Source organism: Pelodiscus sinensis, chromosome 28 (genome assembly GCF_052426305.1).
Source record: "Pelodiscus sinensis isolate ZL-2025 chromosome 28, ASM5242630v1, whole genome shotgun sequence".
Classification (NCBI taxonomy): Eukaryota; Metazoa; Chordata; order Testudines; family Trionychidae; genus Pelodiscus; species Pelodiscus sinensis.
The window spans coordinates 5,455,341-5,470,984 of NC_143079.1; the positions used below are offsets into that span (position 1 = coordinate 5,455,341).

The 15,644-nt window shown below is 51.7% G+C and overlaps 1 protein-coding gene across 2 annotated transcripts in view; it reads right to left on the bottom strand.

The window, feature by feature from the left end:
• Positions 1-5,816: 5,816 nt before the first annotated feature.
• GFRA2 (GDNF family receptor alpha 2) overlaps positions 5,817-15,644 on the bottom strand; it is a 113,227-nt gene continuing 103,399 nt past the window's right edge. Inside the window, exons 7-8 of one of the 2 annotated variants that reach the window (XM_089773765.1) lie at positions 9,328-9,381; positions 5,817-7,257 (exon numbers count right to left, since the gene is read on the bottom strand). In XM_089773765.1, the coding sequence (XP_089629891.1) occupies positions 7,129-7,257; positions 9,328-9,381 (183 nt within the window). In that variant the 3' untranslated portion in view covers positions 5,817-7,128. The remainder of the gene's footprint in view (positions 7,258-9,327; positions 9,382-15,644) is intronic. The other variant, XM_075910697.2, reaches the window with a different exon arrangement.

Here is a 15,644-nt window from a genome sequence, read left to right on the forward strand (position 1 = left end):
GCCTATGACCATGTACCGCCTTTGATAGGTACAACACAACTATGCCCTGCTCCGCATGCTGTGCCCAGGGCTGGCCTTACCATGAGGCGAACTGAGGTGGCCGCCTCAGGTGCCAGATTATAGGGAAGTGCCACTAGGACCCAGAGTGTAGAAAATTGTGTTTGCTGCTGGTGCATCTGTATTCTGTCTGCTCTAGACGCACAGAGATGGCGAAGTGCTGTGCTGGAGGAAGGAGGGCAGAATTGAGACCTTACAAAGTTTTGGCCCAAGCGAGGGGGCATCGGGGCGCCATTTGAGCTCCCCACCTCAGGTGCCAAAAAGTTGTGGGACGGCCCTGGTTGTGCCTTTGAGTTACAAGCGTGTTCCAGCATGGCACTTACCACGCCTCCTCCCTCCAATGGGAAGTGACTGCGACGGCAGAGCAACTGAAATAGCGCAGCTCGGATTGTTGTTCCGTGGGGCGGGGAGGTCTCTGTGCTGAGGAGGAACCCGCCAAGTTCGGGAGATGCAACTGCCGGGTCTCGGCTGCACGCTGAGCTGGGCTCTGCCACCTGGAGAGCGGCACAGCGCGGGCAATTAACACCCGGCCTGGGTATCTTTGCTCATGCCGGGCTGTCTGCTTGGGGGGGAGGGAGGGAAAACGCCTCAGTGAGGTTGCAGCCTCCTCAACTGCTGTGAAGGGGGAAATACAGACGCGTAGGAGTAAGTCTTCCTACAGCGGGGCCGTCCCTGGAGCCAAGGAAGCAAAGCGTGGCCTTGTGAGCCCTCATGAGCAGGGCTGAGTCCAGCAGTGTCCACGGACCTGGCTGAAAATCGAGGGTTTCCATTGGCTGTTGAAAGGGGGTGTCAAAGTTTCCCGAACGCTACCTCAGCCCAAACGAGGGTCCTCATTTTGGAGCAGGGACCATCCTTTTGCTCTGGGGCCAGGTCTATGCTCCGGGGGAAGGTCAATAACGCAGCTGGGGGTCAACATATCTTAAACCAAACTTCAGCGTTGCTCCCCCGGCGGGAGGTCGACAAGAGAAACGCTCCTGCTGACTCCCCTTCCTCTGCAGAACAGCGAGGAGTCCCGGGAGTGCTGGGGTGCCCTCGGCGTTTGAAGTAGCGGGTCTTTACTAGACAGCTCTCAGTCCATAGTTCCACGGCTACCCCCAAAGTTCAGGAGAGCGCACTCACCACTGGCCTGCTCCCCCGTGGCTGGGTGCGGCCGGCTTTTCTCCAGCTGGCTCCCTCCGCTGACAGCCGCTCCCGCCCGCCCGTGTCGCGTAACTCAGCCCCCTGGACAGGTCACGGTTCAGCCCCACCCCTTAAAGTCCAGATGTTCTTTTTAAAATCGGCGTCAGCCCTGACTCTGGGACCCATGTGCCTCAGGCCCTTCTCTCAGGGCTCCCCATCTCCATTGCCCCTTTCTGGGGGCCCTGCACCAGTGACTGGCAGGGAATTCGAGCCCACCCCGCTCTGAGCTCCAGGCCAGGAATGCCAGGACAGGCAGCCACGACTTTTTCCTACCAGGCTTCTCTCAAGTCCTCTCCCCCACAAACCTCTCTGGGCTCATCCCACACTCAGGGTCAGGCCTCATGGGGCCTCCCCCTTCAAGCTTCCCCCTTCCTACTCCTCATTCAAAGGCTTCCCAGGGCTGGGGGGGGCACCCTACAAGTTCACTTCCTGCCTTCTCCTCAGGGCAAGTCACCAGAACCTGTTTCACCCCAGCAGGGGCATCTTTTCACAGGACTTCGGTGGGGGGGGGGAGGAGAGAGGCACAGCTTAAAGGGCCATTAGCATGGAGAGCATGAAATGCGATTATACCGCGTGCTGCAAATTCATGAGGGGGCGGGGCAACACAATATGGAAGACAGAATGGAGCATACCGGCCTATGGAAGAACATAAGAGCGGCCAGACTGGGTCGGACCAAAGGTCCATCTAACCCAGTGTCCTGGCTGCCGACAGTGGCCAATGCCAGGTGCCGCAGAGAGAGTGAATAGAATCAGGGAATCAACAAATGATCCCTCTCTTGTCACCCAATCCCAGCCCCTGACAAACAGAGACTAAGGGACACCCTCCCTACCCATTCTGGCTCATAAGTATTGATAGAGCTAACCTCCATGAATTTATCTAATTTTTTTTTTTTTACCACTGTTAAATTCCTGGTCTGCACAACATCCTCTGGCAAGGAGTTCCACAGGTTGACTGTGTGCTGAATGAAGAAAAACTTCCTTTTATTTGTTTTAAATCTGCTGTCTATTCATTTAATTTGGTGGCTCCTAGTTCTTATATGATGGGAGCAACTAAATAACTTTTCCTTATTCGCTTTCTCCATAAAATTGAAAAGTAAAATTGAAAAGCTGGCAAACAGCTCTGCTACACCCTGCCTGCCTCTTTGTCTGCCTCCTTGCCCCCATGCACCTCCCCAGCAGTCACAATAACACTCCCCTCTCTTTCCCTCCAGCTCCCTTGCAGGGCAATTCCTCCTCTGTTTATAGTCTACCCCACCCCACCCCACCCCTTTCCCAGCTGAGCTTCATCATCAATGAAGCTGCTGTTTGTTAGTTGACCTCTCCAGCTCTCTTTAATTCTCCAGTCACCTGTGTAGGATACACCCCGCTCCACAGAACACGGGATTACTGGACTTGCTCAGCCCCGGCTGTGTATGCAGCTCTGCCCATGGGGAAAAAAAAGCATAAGCATAGGAGATGTTTCTTCCTGACCCCCTTTTCCTTGGAGTGGGTGTGACGTAGTGGGGGTACCTGGCTGGTTTCTATGCTGCTGGCTCTGGGGTAACCCCCACTGGCTGCAGTTGGTACCATGGCCCAGCAAAACAGGATGAGTCATTATGCAAAGGGATTTCTCAACCTGTCTGACCACTAACCCCCATGGAGAGGAACAAAGGAAGGTGGATGCTGCCCTGGCTGGGGGGCAGGGCTGGAGGAGAGTTAGTTAGTTCCTGGCTGGAAAGCAGGGAAGAAGGAACTGGGGAGGGGGCGGGGATCCCCCCATCTCAAGGGGGCACTGAGGCCTCTTAGCCCCAGTTCCTGTAACCAGATTCCATCTGTGCTGTGCTGTATCCTGGAGGAGCAATAAACCACCCTCAATTCCACTGGCTGGTGGAGTCTGTTTGTGCCATTTCAGGGTGCAGGAGATGGGGGCCCCCCAACGCGCCATCACAGTGGGTTGCTGGCCTGAAGCAGCAGCTGGGTTAATATTCCTCCAAACCTTTGGAAATAATTTGAACAAGGTTTGGCATTCCTGATAGAGGGAGGGTTAAAAAACACAAGCAGGGAAAAGTTCATGTTCCCCTCCCTGTCTCTGTCCCCCCCCAAAAAAGACCCAATCCATGTTGTTTCTCCTTTTAAAAAATCAGCCGTAAGGGCAAAAATCCTTCAGAGCTTTCTGAGACCCCAGTCCTGGTGATTTCATTAGTGATTAGCCAGCATAAGGCAGACAAACTTTGGCCCTGAACACCCCCCATGTCCGGTCTCCAGTTACAGCCTCTCCATTGTCCTCCTTAGTCCTGGGTAGCTGCTGATCTTTTCCAGCCCCAAAGGGCTTAGCACAGCTGGCTTCCTGTCCGCAGGGCCTGTCACTCCTTTCGCTGTTACAGAAGCGAATATGTTAAAGCAGAAGCGGCTCCTGCTAGCGACATGGCAGATTTCTCTTCCCCTTGGCAATGGCCACGCCAGATCTGCCAGATTTCAAAGGGGGCTTTTATTTCTCCCCTCGAAATAGCTGGTGCTAGCCCACTCCTGGGGAACCGGGCTGAGCTCTGCTTGCTTTGCTCTCTGCATCCTCCTGCCCAGAAAGCAGGAAGGTAGGGGAAGGGAAGGAGAACTGAGCAGGTAACGGGGTTAGCACGACTGAATCCCGCTTGCCCTAAGAGTGGTAGCTCCTGAACCAGAAGTATCAAACAGCAGGAGGCAGTGAGGTCCAAAGTGTTGCACACTGCTCTGGGAGGAAGCTCCTAGCTCTGCCACTGGCCTCTGCATCACCTTGGGTGACTCACTTATCCCCCCCTTGATCTTGTTTGTTTAGGCCAGCGGTGGGCAACTTTGTGGCCCACAAGGGGCCCATGGGGGTTCTATAAGTGGTCTGTGAGATAGTTTTGCAATGTGCAGTGTTGCCAGATTCTACTGGTTTCCATCCGTGTCATTTTTTTCCTACCGATATTACTAAAGTGACAGGCACGTACAGCCAGGGCCGGTGGAGGGAGGGGCGGGCGGATCCACACAGCACTGACTCTGAGAGCCGGGCGACCCCCTGCAGCCAATCCCAGTGCTGCCACGGTTCAATCGGCACCCTGAAAAGTCTAGGGACGCCAGTGCAGCGAGCAAACCTGCCCCCCCCCAATCCAGGGAGACTGTCTCGGTTACTTCCATCTTCCTGCCCACTGAGATGGAGATGGGGCACTCATGTGGCCCACTCACTAGCCTGGGTTGCCCATGGCTGATTGGACTGTCAGCGCTTTGGGGGCAGGCTCTGCCTCTCCCGATGGGTGTAACTGGGGTGTAAGTCCCAGTCTGGGTAGACGTGCAGGCGTTAGCTCTGCTGGAGTGAGCATGCTAAAAATAGCCACTCGAGCCGCCTGCTGCAGTAGGGACCGAGGCTCTCAGATAGGTGTGGCCTTGGGCAGCTTGCCTGAGTGCCCTCCATGCCACCCTAGCCGCTTGGCAAGCTTGAGCAGCGTTGGCACATACCCAAGCTGAGAATACTCTGAGTATGGGCAGCTCCCGGCCCTGGGGAGCCCTGATCAGTAACACTGGTTCTGGCACACACGGAACGGTCCCTTTCGCAGCTTGCTCCTTGCAGGAGGGCACCTGTGGAGCCTGCTGGCTGCTATCCCCAAGGAGGTCTGGTCCTCAGGCTTCATTCCACGCGAGCATCACATCCAGCCCCCGGCGGGGCGGGACCAAGGCTGGGCCGCGGCGCTGTCCCGGGGAAGTCACCTTGCGAGGCAGGTGCTCAAGGTGTGAAAATTGACTCTGTGCAAAGTGCCAGCCCAAAGCCGGGGCCTCCGGAGCCGGATGCTGGCCCCTCCCCTCCCCTGCCCTTGCCAAAATTCATCTGCTTCTGGTATCCATGGATTGTGTCACAGGCCGTACAAATGCTCAGTCCAGCCCTGGGAGAGGGCTGTGGGGCAGACAGCAGGGGCAGGTAGAAGCCAACGAGGACCCAGCTGAGGGCTGTGTAAATGAGCGCTCCGGGAAGGGAGGGAAGACTGGCTCACTCTTGCTCCATCTGGGGAGCAGGAGGGATCTGGCCGGTAGGGAAGCTGGAGACTTCCTGAGACAGGGCAGGGCTGGGGAAAGGCAGGCAGAGCTGGGGAGCTGCGGCCTGACCTCGCTCCCAGGCGGGAGGGCCTGAGGCAGGGCCGGAGGGGCAGTAGGGCTGCAGGAGGACAGCCAGGATAGAAGGCATCCGGGCCGCCCCCCACTTGCCAATGATAAGTGGCCATTTCAGACAGCAGCTTGCCCCTGAGGTAAGGGAACAGATGCCGGCTGGGCATGGGACACTGAGACAAGGTGGATATAGGGGTCGTGGGGGGTTCCTTGAGGGATGTAGGTCCCAATGTAAGGTGGCAGAACCATTAACATATAGACAAGTAACAGAGGGCACTGGGGACCCCAGGGCGGAATAGCGCTAATTCTCAAGTGACCAGCAGGAGGCGCCGGGGAAGTGAGTCGCACCATGTTAGCGTCACATGACCACATAGGAGTCCCGCTCCTTGACAGCTGCTACACTTGCCGGGGTGAAAGGGGGGGCTCTGGCCACAGAGATATCACCAAAACAGGCCCCCCCAGGCGCTTTGAATGGAACAATACGCCGTTTACTTCCTAGGATGTTTATTTTAGCCACTAGTTGCTCTCCTGTTCCCGCAGCCCCGCGAGAGGCTGGGAGCATTAAGGTTTTGTTTTTGTTCTTGGTTTATTTTTCTTTCCATTATAGACATTATTAAAAAAAATAAATTTTACAATAATACATTTTTGTCATTGTTGTTTGGTTGATCATTAAAAAAAAAAAGGAAAGAAAGAAAGGAATTACAAAAAAAAAGCCACACCGTATATGTATATGGTTATGTATATACATACATATATGTAGATATAGGTGGTCTCTATATACATACACTATATATGTATATATAAAACAAAAGAAAACTTAAAGAGAATAACATACATAGGCTCCCATCCATGGATGGCCCCTCCCGTCCAAGCCAAACCCAACGGGAGAAAGGACAAAATCCCCATTGAAAGAGCCATTAGGAAACACTGGACATTCTTTTCACGGTGAAAGGTGGGTTTTTTCTTTGATTTTAAAATTTTCATCAATCCTGGGAAAGGAAAAGATTTCAAGAGGCCCACTCCTTGGAACTGGCGAAAGAATCCGTGGGGTCGCCGGCTGCCTGCATTCTGATCCTACGTTTGCCCATCCACGCAGGGGAGTTTACGGTCCGCCTGTGAAATGTTCGTGGCTTCCCCCCACACCTACAGCATCCTGGTTCGAGTGGGGGGATGTAAAGCATGTGGATCTCTCAGGACGCCGAATACCGGACTTCCCCTGGGGTGGGAATTAAACATAGAGAATTCTCAAGCAGCAAAGAGAAATTGAACAAGAGGAGAGGGAAAAAGGTCTCTGCCCTTTACTCCATTCTACCGCCAGCCCCCTGCAAACAGCTCTGGTGATCCTGGCATGGCCAGTGTCCACTCTGTCCTTCAGCCTTCACCAAAGCATCAGTCGGTCTCCACCTGTTCCCCCTAGTTCCGTTCACAGCTTTGGATCCATGGCGTGCGTGCGTGCGTGCGTGTGTGTGTGTGTGTGTGTGTGTTCCAGGCTGATGAGTCTCAGGCGCTTGCTTCAGAACGGAAAAAACCATAAATACCTATAAAAGAAAACAACCACAGTTCATCCCCTGGAGGCATGTCCACCCAGAGGTCGCTGTTTCCCGGGCTGGCGTCACCTCTCTTCTGGCGCATTCAGTGTCTGACGCACGGGTGCTTGTTGATTTCATTTCTCACAAGCAGAAACCCTGGGAGAAAACAACTTGAGAGAGAGAATTCTTGCAAGAGTTTTTGGGGGTGTACGCGTGAGCGAGTGTGGGTTTCGTTGGTGTTTCCTTCACAACGCGCTTCCTCTCTCCTTTATAATGCCAGTTTCACAAGAAGGAATGGGAGAGCAGAGAGGATCCTTGTGGCTGAATGTCGGCCGCCAGATGCCTTCTGGTCCACAAAAGTCTTCTGGTCTGGCATAATGTCTGTGGTCAGCTGGGTCTGTGGGCAGAGGAATGGAAACCAGATTTAGCTTAGTGGCAGAGCTCTGTGTTTGCATGAGGGAAAGCTCCTGAACTGATCTTGGAATAACATATCTGCTGTACTAAACACTGTGTCTACCTCATAGAGCTTGATCTCATGCTTAACCCAGGTCAGAGAACAACAGCCAGTTAACTCGGCATTAAGCCCAGTAACCTGTCTGTGTGCAACATAGCAAGGGATCCAATATTGACAGGAAGATGTCCAAAGATGGATATAATCTACCACTTCCCTTGTCAATTTCGTCCAGTGGCTTTTCCCTCATCATTAAAAAAAAATTAACTACCAATTGTTATCAGATCTGGTTGGCTACAGGGGTGAGATGTGAGTTTGGTAAATATCTTTTAATTTTTTTTTCTGATATTTTCTAAATTTGGGAGAGGAGTCAAAGAAATTAAAGTGTAACCCACACACCTAATGTGTAGGGTGACACTGTCCCATAGAGTGTCACCTAGACCCTGTACAGCAAACAATAAGCATGAGTGTGCTCTATAGCTGAAGCTGAGGTGTATTGATACCTACACTAAGATCCAGAGGTTACAGGTTCAAATCCATCCTGTGGTGGTTATAAAAGCTCTTTTGCATTTTTTCTCAATAATTGGTTTGCCACCTTTTTTTTTCAAAACTGAATTTTTCATTTCCAAAATTTGTTTTTTCCCCAAAATTCGGCCTGGGAGGGGGGGTATTTCCTCATAAATTTTGAAAATGTCACTCTTTCTCTCGAATGGGTTGAAAAAAACCAGGTGACATTTTCGAAACTGCCCTGAAAATTTTTCCACTTTTGGTATTTAAAAATGTCATCGGCGTTTCAAACGCTGGAGGAAAAAAACAGCTCGCCAGCCGGCTCTTCACAAAGCTGCCAGGTCACTGCTGCTGTGCTGAGTGAGCTCGGCTACAGCAGATCTAAACAGAACATAACGGATGTTATGGCGCCAACTGGTGCGCCCAGTCGAGCTGAATAGGAATGCAGTGCCGCCTGCTTCTCCCCTACGGTGCTCCTGTAGCCTTGGGAACTCTCCCAGAATGCACTGCAGCTAGAAACTTGGATGAGAACTGTGGGAGAGCTACCCAGCAGGCATAGCAACTGCCTTGCTTTAGTATGGATGGGAGGCAAACCAGCCAGGGGTCCTTAAACCGTTTCAGCTGGGTTCATGTGGACACGCTAAACCGTTTATGCTTAATCCAGCAGAAGAGAAATAGTTCAATTCTCTAGCACAGACAGCGCCTCAAATACTGAGCACACTCCAGCAAGACACTTGGCCCCTTCAGGTTCCCGTTATTTTATTGCCTGGACAATGCCTAGATTCCAAGGTGACCTGGGCGATGGGTAGGTCTTCAGAGCAATTAAACACATGTGGCTGCCCTGTTGAGCTCGCAAGCTGTAAAACTGGAGCATAGACATACAAACTCAGACTGGGCATATAGATTGAAGCTACAGAGCCTTGCAGAATCAGGCTGTAATCAGACCACTGGCAGAGAAAAATCGATGTAAGATACGCAATTCCAGCTACGACAACTGCGTAGCGGGAGTTGCCGTACTTTATATTGATTGTCTAGGGTGGCCCCACCGCAAGAGGTCAGTGGGAGAAACTCTCCTGTTGACTTCCTCTACTCCTCATGACTGCGAGGATTACCACAGTTGACAGGGTATCCTCAGCATTTGATTTAGTGGGTCTGTATTAGACCTGCTAAATTGAACCCTGGAAAACCGATCACCGGAGCACTGATCTTCGAGTAAATGTAGACAAATCCTTATGGGTTAGCATGTGTTGTGGGGCCAGCAAAATGGGCTGAGTATGTGCTAGGGACTCAGATCAATAGAGCCCCTGAGATGTGGGAACAGAGAAGGAACAGATCTGTGTGATTTTAAAGGCTTGGCCGTTTTCTCTAATTCCTCATTTGTAACAGAACCTGGCTCCAACCCGTGCCTCTGCTGGCATGCACACAGCACACCAAGCAGCCTCAGGTTCATGTTTCCATGAGCTGCAGCCTTCCCCTTTCTCTCTTCCCCAGAGATGCCCCGACACCTACCTCCGAGAAGCAGAGACTGTGCTCTTTGGATTTGTTTAGCTTCGGTCCGTGTTCCTGTGGAGGAGACAGAACAAGCCAGGAGTCTTACCAAAGCTCTTAGGGCTTCATGCAACCCTGAAATCAGATCTGACAGCCAGCTATCATTACCCCTATTTTATAGATGGGTCAACTGAGGCAGAAAGAGAGCAAAGTGACTTGTCTAGGCTCACACATTAAGTTGGGGGCAGACGGGAACAGAGCCTCAACTCTCAGTCTCCTTCTCTATCTGCTGCCTTAGATTCCTTCAGAGCTGGGAACAGAACCCAGAAATCCTCGCTCCCCGGTACTTGCTGCATCATGGACAGACACTGATCGATCAGAGATTCATACCTATAATGGCCATGGAACATCATGGGCCACGGAACATCATCGGTGTGCGACAGAATAAAGGGGGGTGATGACAGCGTGACCAGAGAGCAAGTGTGAAAAATCAGGACAGGACTGGGAGGTAATAGGTAATACATAAAACAAAGTCCTGAATATTGGGGCTGTCCCTATCAATGGTCCCTCTAATTTTTCTCAAGCCTGTGCGGAATAAATGTTGTGATATGCACCACGGCATGTGTGGATGTGCACCACCAAGAGAAACACCTGCTGCCAGTTCTGCTAAGCCACTGGGTGGCTGCCCAAGTGCCCAGCTCACAGGGAATGCTGGTCCCTATAAAATCAGAAGAGACCCATGTGAAGATTCAGAAGCATCTTTGTTGCCAGGCAATTCCAGACCAAGCTTCCTCCTTCCTGTCACTTCTCTTTAATCTCCAGAAACAAAGCTGTAAAATCCACTCGGGGGGGTTACATTCTGCAGGAGACGAATCAGAAAGGAATGGGCGGGCCCGTGCCATACCCTAGGTTCTAAAGGCCGGACTTATTCCACCAGCGCCGCTCACACAAACTGTCCCTCCGGAGCACACTAAGCCCAATTTCCTGGGAGTTAAACTTTTGCAGTTTTCCCCTGTCCTTGCAGAGCCGGCCTGCAAGGGCATCAGGAGCTGTTCTCATTCCGATCACAGGCCTCCAATTACCCGGCTTCCACATTTGCATGGGGCATCTGAAGGCAGTTCAGAGAGTGTTGAAACATTAAGTCTCTCTGGGTGCGCTTTGTACGCTGGGGCTGTCAGCAACGCTTTGAGCAGGAGAGAAGAAAGAAAATTCTCATCCCTCGCTCCCTGGGCTGCTTAGCCTCTCTGCTGGACTCCTGCCTAGATCCGGGCAGCTGGTGCAAACAAACTCATGCTGCAAATATTCGTCCAACTTCTGCAAACTCCACTTGACGGAGTTCACGGCTCTCTTGTGTCTCTTGCCGGGAAGCGTGGCAGCATGTGAACCCAGATATCGTTGCTGGGTTTTTATCCCACTTGCAGATCCCCGCGAGCCTGGGGGCCCCTGCAGCTCCTCCTACATCTGGCCATCAGGGCTACTCCTGAGCGTTCGGCTGAGACGAGTTGACTTGCCCGTTCGAAAAGGCGCTGTGGGTTTTGCCCAGTTCCAGCCGTTGGCCAATCACTCCCAGGCCGTGTTTAGGGTTGCCAGATGGTTTCAACAAAAATACCGGACACACTTGACTTTACATCACTATCGACATGACATCTGATTTAGAAAATACCCGACATTTCTACTTTCTCAATTTGTTTCCCAGACAGAAAGCTCAAAACTGGACTGTCCGGTTCAAAACTGGACACCTGGCAACCCTAGCTGTGTTCTGCCATGAAACCCTGGTGAGAGAGAGCTAGGAAGGCTGAGTGGAGGGAGGGGTTTGGCCCATGAAATGAGCAGGCCCAATTCAAGAACAAAAGCACTAACAAGAGGCTCTCTTGGTCTCAGGACAATAGACCTCTTAGTGCGGGGGAGGGCCATAAAAGCACAGAACCTCTCAATGGAAAGTAGGATGGGGCCATTAGATGCAGCTCTCCTTTTCAGAATGAAAGGGGAAATGCTCAGCCTCAGGAAAGTAAAGGGATTTTCATTCACATTTCAGACCCCAATGTGCACCTCCGGAGGCCACCGCTGCACAATGGCCAAGTGTGAGCGCACACATCCAGAAGGACACACACACGGGTGTGCACACACACTCACACATAGACATACACACACATGGGTGCACACATGGACACACACACACACACAAACGGACATACATACACACAAACACTTGGACACACACACACACACGAACACAAATGGACACAGGCGCACACACAGACACACACACAAACAAACACCCGGACGCACACACATGAACACACACACACAGACACACACTCACGGACACACACGCGCTCAGCCAAGAAAAGACACTTCACCGGAAAAAGAAAACCACCTCCACAAGAGACACACAACACAACTCTCCCGAGTGATGCTTTCCCAATGATGTGCACATGCAGACACGTTCTTTCTGTTTATGTAGCTGTTAGCCCCCGCGTGATATTCTATTCATAGAATCATAGAATAATAGGACTGGAAGGGACCTCGAGAGGTCATCGAGTCCAGCCCCCCGCCCTCAAGGCAGGATCAAGCTCCGTCTACACCATCCCTGACAGATGTCTATCTAACCTGTTCTTAAATATCTCCAGAGAGGGAGATTCCACCACCTCCCTTGGCAATTTATTCCAATATTTGACCACCCTGACAGTTAGGAATTTTTTCCTAATGTCCAATCTAAACCTCCCCTGCTGCACTTTAAGCCCATTACTCCTTGTCCTGTCCTCAGTAACCAAGAGGAACAAATTTTCGCCTTCCTCCTTGTGACACCCTTTTAGATTGACACCCTATTGTGCCTTGCTGGTTTGCACCTCTGCTACTCAGACACCAGGTTAACACACGTCGGCCCCTTCTCCTGCAAAGCCCCAATTCCTTTCCCATGAAGAATGCAGATTCGGTGACAGCAAACTATTTTGGGAACTGGAGTCAGATCCACCAAATTGTTTTGGCAGCAAAACACCTTAAAATCTGAAAAAAATATTTTACGTTGACCTTTTTTTTAATGTTTTTGTTTTTTGTTCATATCAACTTTGAGTTTCAAAATGTCATTTCATTGTATTGGGGGAAACTTCTAGATGTTTAAAACTGGTCCAGAATCCGAAACATCACTCAAAAGAAAACATGTCACACAGCTTGATATTTCATTCTTTCTTTTCATTTTTTGATTTGATTTTGATTTTTTTTTAATCGGTTTCAGTTCAACCCGAAACATTTTTTCCTGATTTCCCAGAACTGCCAAGCAGCCCAAACATCCATTATTAGCGCAGCTCTAAATAGGAGGGAGGCCTGAGTGAAATCTGAGTAACACACAGACCTTGTATGCTGCGGGGAGGGTCATGTTTTCTGCTTGTGAAAACGTGCGTAGCTCCATTGGCTTCCGTCAAGCTGCCCAGCTGCGCCGGCAGAGGGTTTGGCTCTTGTGAGTCCCCTGAGTTCTGTGGCACGACACTGGGTTTACTCCAAAATCAGGCTCATTTCCTGGTTTCAACATTTCCTTTGTAAATCATAGACCTGGAAGGGACCTCCGGGGGTCATCAAACCCCGTGCCCTGACTCCATAGCAGGACCAAGAGGGTTGATCTGGCCCACAGAGGCCCTGCCGCCCCTCCCACCCCCAGGCCAATCAGAGCTTGGGGGCGGAGGAAGCGCACAAAGTTTCCTCCACCCTGCCAGGAGCACGTGGCACTTAAAAGTGCCGCATGCTCCTGGCAGGGTGGGAGGAGATTTCACGTGCTCCCCCGCCCCCCAAGCCCTGATTGGCCCGGGGGCAGGAGGAGCGCACAAAGTTTCCTCCGCCCTATCCCGTCCAGCAAGGAATCTTCGTGCGCTCCTCCGCCCCCCAACCCCTGGGGTTGCCCTGCCAGGAGAATGGGTGCTTAGTAGGAAGGGAAGGGCAAAGAGCAAAGCATCCTGGCCCCGCCCCTTCCGTATTGGGCCCCACCCCTTCCATGGCGGCCCCAGCCAAAAATTATTGCCCACCCCTGATCTAGATCACCCCTGACAGCTGTCTGTCCAACCTGCTCTTAAATATCTCCAGTATGGAGAGTCCAACCCCTCCCCCTCCCCCAGGCAATTTAAGATTTACAGAGACAATTTTACTCCCTCTCCTTCCACTGAGTAGCAACTGAGTTCAGGGTTTGACCGAGTGGAGCTCACTGGGTTTACTATGCGCAAAGCTACTCTACTAGTAAGCGACTTCAGCACTATTCCGCCATGCCGCCACCCAGGAGCTCTTCCGTCGTCAGGTGGCCAACGGAGCAGAAGATGCGGTAATGCTGACAACTGGGTTGTTTTTCCCTTTCTTGCCACTTAGGAGAACAATTCCGCCAAGTGCGTCTCACCTGGAACAGCGAGCCGAGGTGCCCACCAAGGCGGCGCCAGGGCCCTGATGTGCCGCAATTCTAGCATGAAATTGAGCGGCTGATTGTCTCAGGGAGTGGTAACGAGAAAACATAAGATGTAATTACTCAAGCATGCCGGATCTAATTAGAGGCTGCCCAAGGGTGACTTTGCTGCCTTCACGTGTGCTCGCCAGCCTGAAGGAGGAGAAGAGACACTGTTTTCGCGGCGACGGACAGAGACTCATCCTCCGATGGGGACTGTGAGGAGGAGATGTCCATCTAGCTCGCTAGCAATTTGGGGCGAGCACGGTGTCCTTGTGTGAGCTTATAGAGTGACTAAAGCAACGGGGTCCCCTTCTGGATCAAGGCCTCTCAACATTACCATCGGAGAAACGTTAAAAGACAGGAGGACTGCCGAGCAATTCCAATCTCTCTCCATACACCACCCCAAACAGCAGCTGGATGCTCCTCTTGCCTTCTAGAACTAGGGGTCACCAAGTGAAATGAATCGGCAGCAGGTTTAAAACAAACCAAAGAACGTTTTTCTTCACACAGCGCACAGTCAACCTGTGGAACTCCTCGCCAGAGGATGTTGTGCAGGCCGGGACTTTAACAGGGTTCAAAAAAGAACTAGATAAATTCACGGAGGATAGGTCCATCAATACCTATTAGCCAAGATGGGTAGGAATGGTGTCTCTAGCCTCTGTTTATCAGAGGTTGGAAATGGATGACAGGGGTGGATCACTTGATGATTCCCTGTTCTGTTCTTTCTGTCTGGGGCACCTGGCATTGGCCACTGTCAGCAGACAGGACGTTGGGCTAGATGGACCTTTGGTCTGACCCAGTGTGGCCATTCTGATGTTCTTATGTTCTTCAGCAATGCCGCTTTGGTGCAGGGACGAAGGAAGCAGTGATACTGAGGTTCTGAGGTGAGGACTGAAGGTTGTTGGGCTGGGTTAGCTATCGTGAACCCAACACCTTCTAAACCCCTAGACCAGGTGAATTGTGCTAAGGCTCGTGCTACTGTGATTGAGTGTAAGCCTTGCTATGGAACACCTGGCCTTGGCTTCACTAGGGCTGTGTCTACACTGGCGCGATCTTGCGCAAAAACTTGCTGCCTTTATACACTGGCCATGTGTTCTTGCGCACGTCAACTGACGTTCTAATGTATGAAATCAGGACTTCTTGCACCAGAACTCTGACACTCCCACTCAGGAAGAAGCCCTTTTGCGCAACTGTTCTTGCGCAAGAGGCCAGTATAGACAGGCAACATGAATTTCTTGCGCAAGAAAGCCCTATGGTTAAAATGGCCATCAGAGCTTTCTTGCGCAAGAGAGCGTCTACACTGGCACGGATGCTCTTGCGCAAAAGCACATCTGTTGTGGAAAAGCACATGCCAGTGTAGACGCTCTCTTCTGGAAGAGTTTTTGCATAAGAGCTCTTCCTCAAAAGAGTTTTTGCGTGAGAACATGCCAGTGCAGATGTAGCCTAGAGGTTTAGAGGGCATTGGAGGGCACCAGATAATACCACATCTTTCAGGCCTAGTCACCGCAGCTGTTGGTTAGAGCCCATGTACCCAAGCGGGCATCAAGCTACCTAGTTCCTATAACACAAGCCGCCTGGGTAATTACTTGGATGGGCTGGTGTATTTTCACTGCTTCTGGTACCCGAGCAGGCAGAGTAAAGCCAGGCCAGGTAGGTCTCTGCAAGCTGCACACAACCCCTGCAGCCGCAGTGCGGCCACATCTAGGCAATGCTGCAACAGAGACTTCCCAATGGGTATCGGCTCTCGCCAGCTCCTGCTCCCAAGCAACAGAAAGTCTCCAGGACCAATGGGATCAGAAAGGGCCAAGGTCGGAGCCATGAATTGTGGGTTTGGATGTTGAAGTCTCAGATCCTTGCCAGCCCGTGTAGTTCTGGTTCTGTTCCTCGATTCGATTCAAAAGCAGAAGGGTCTGGT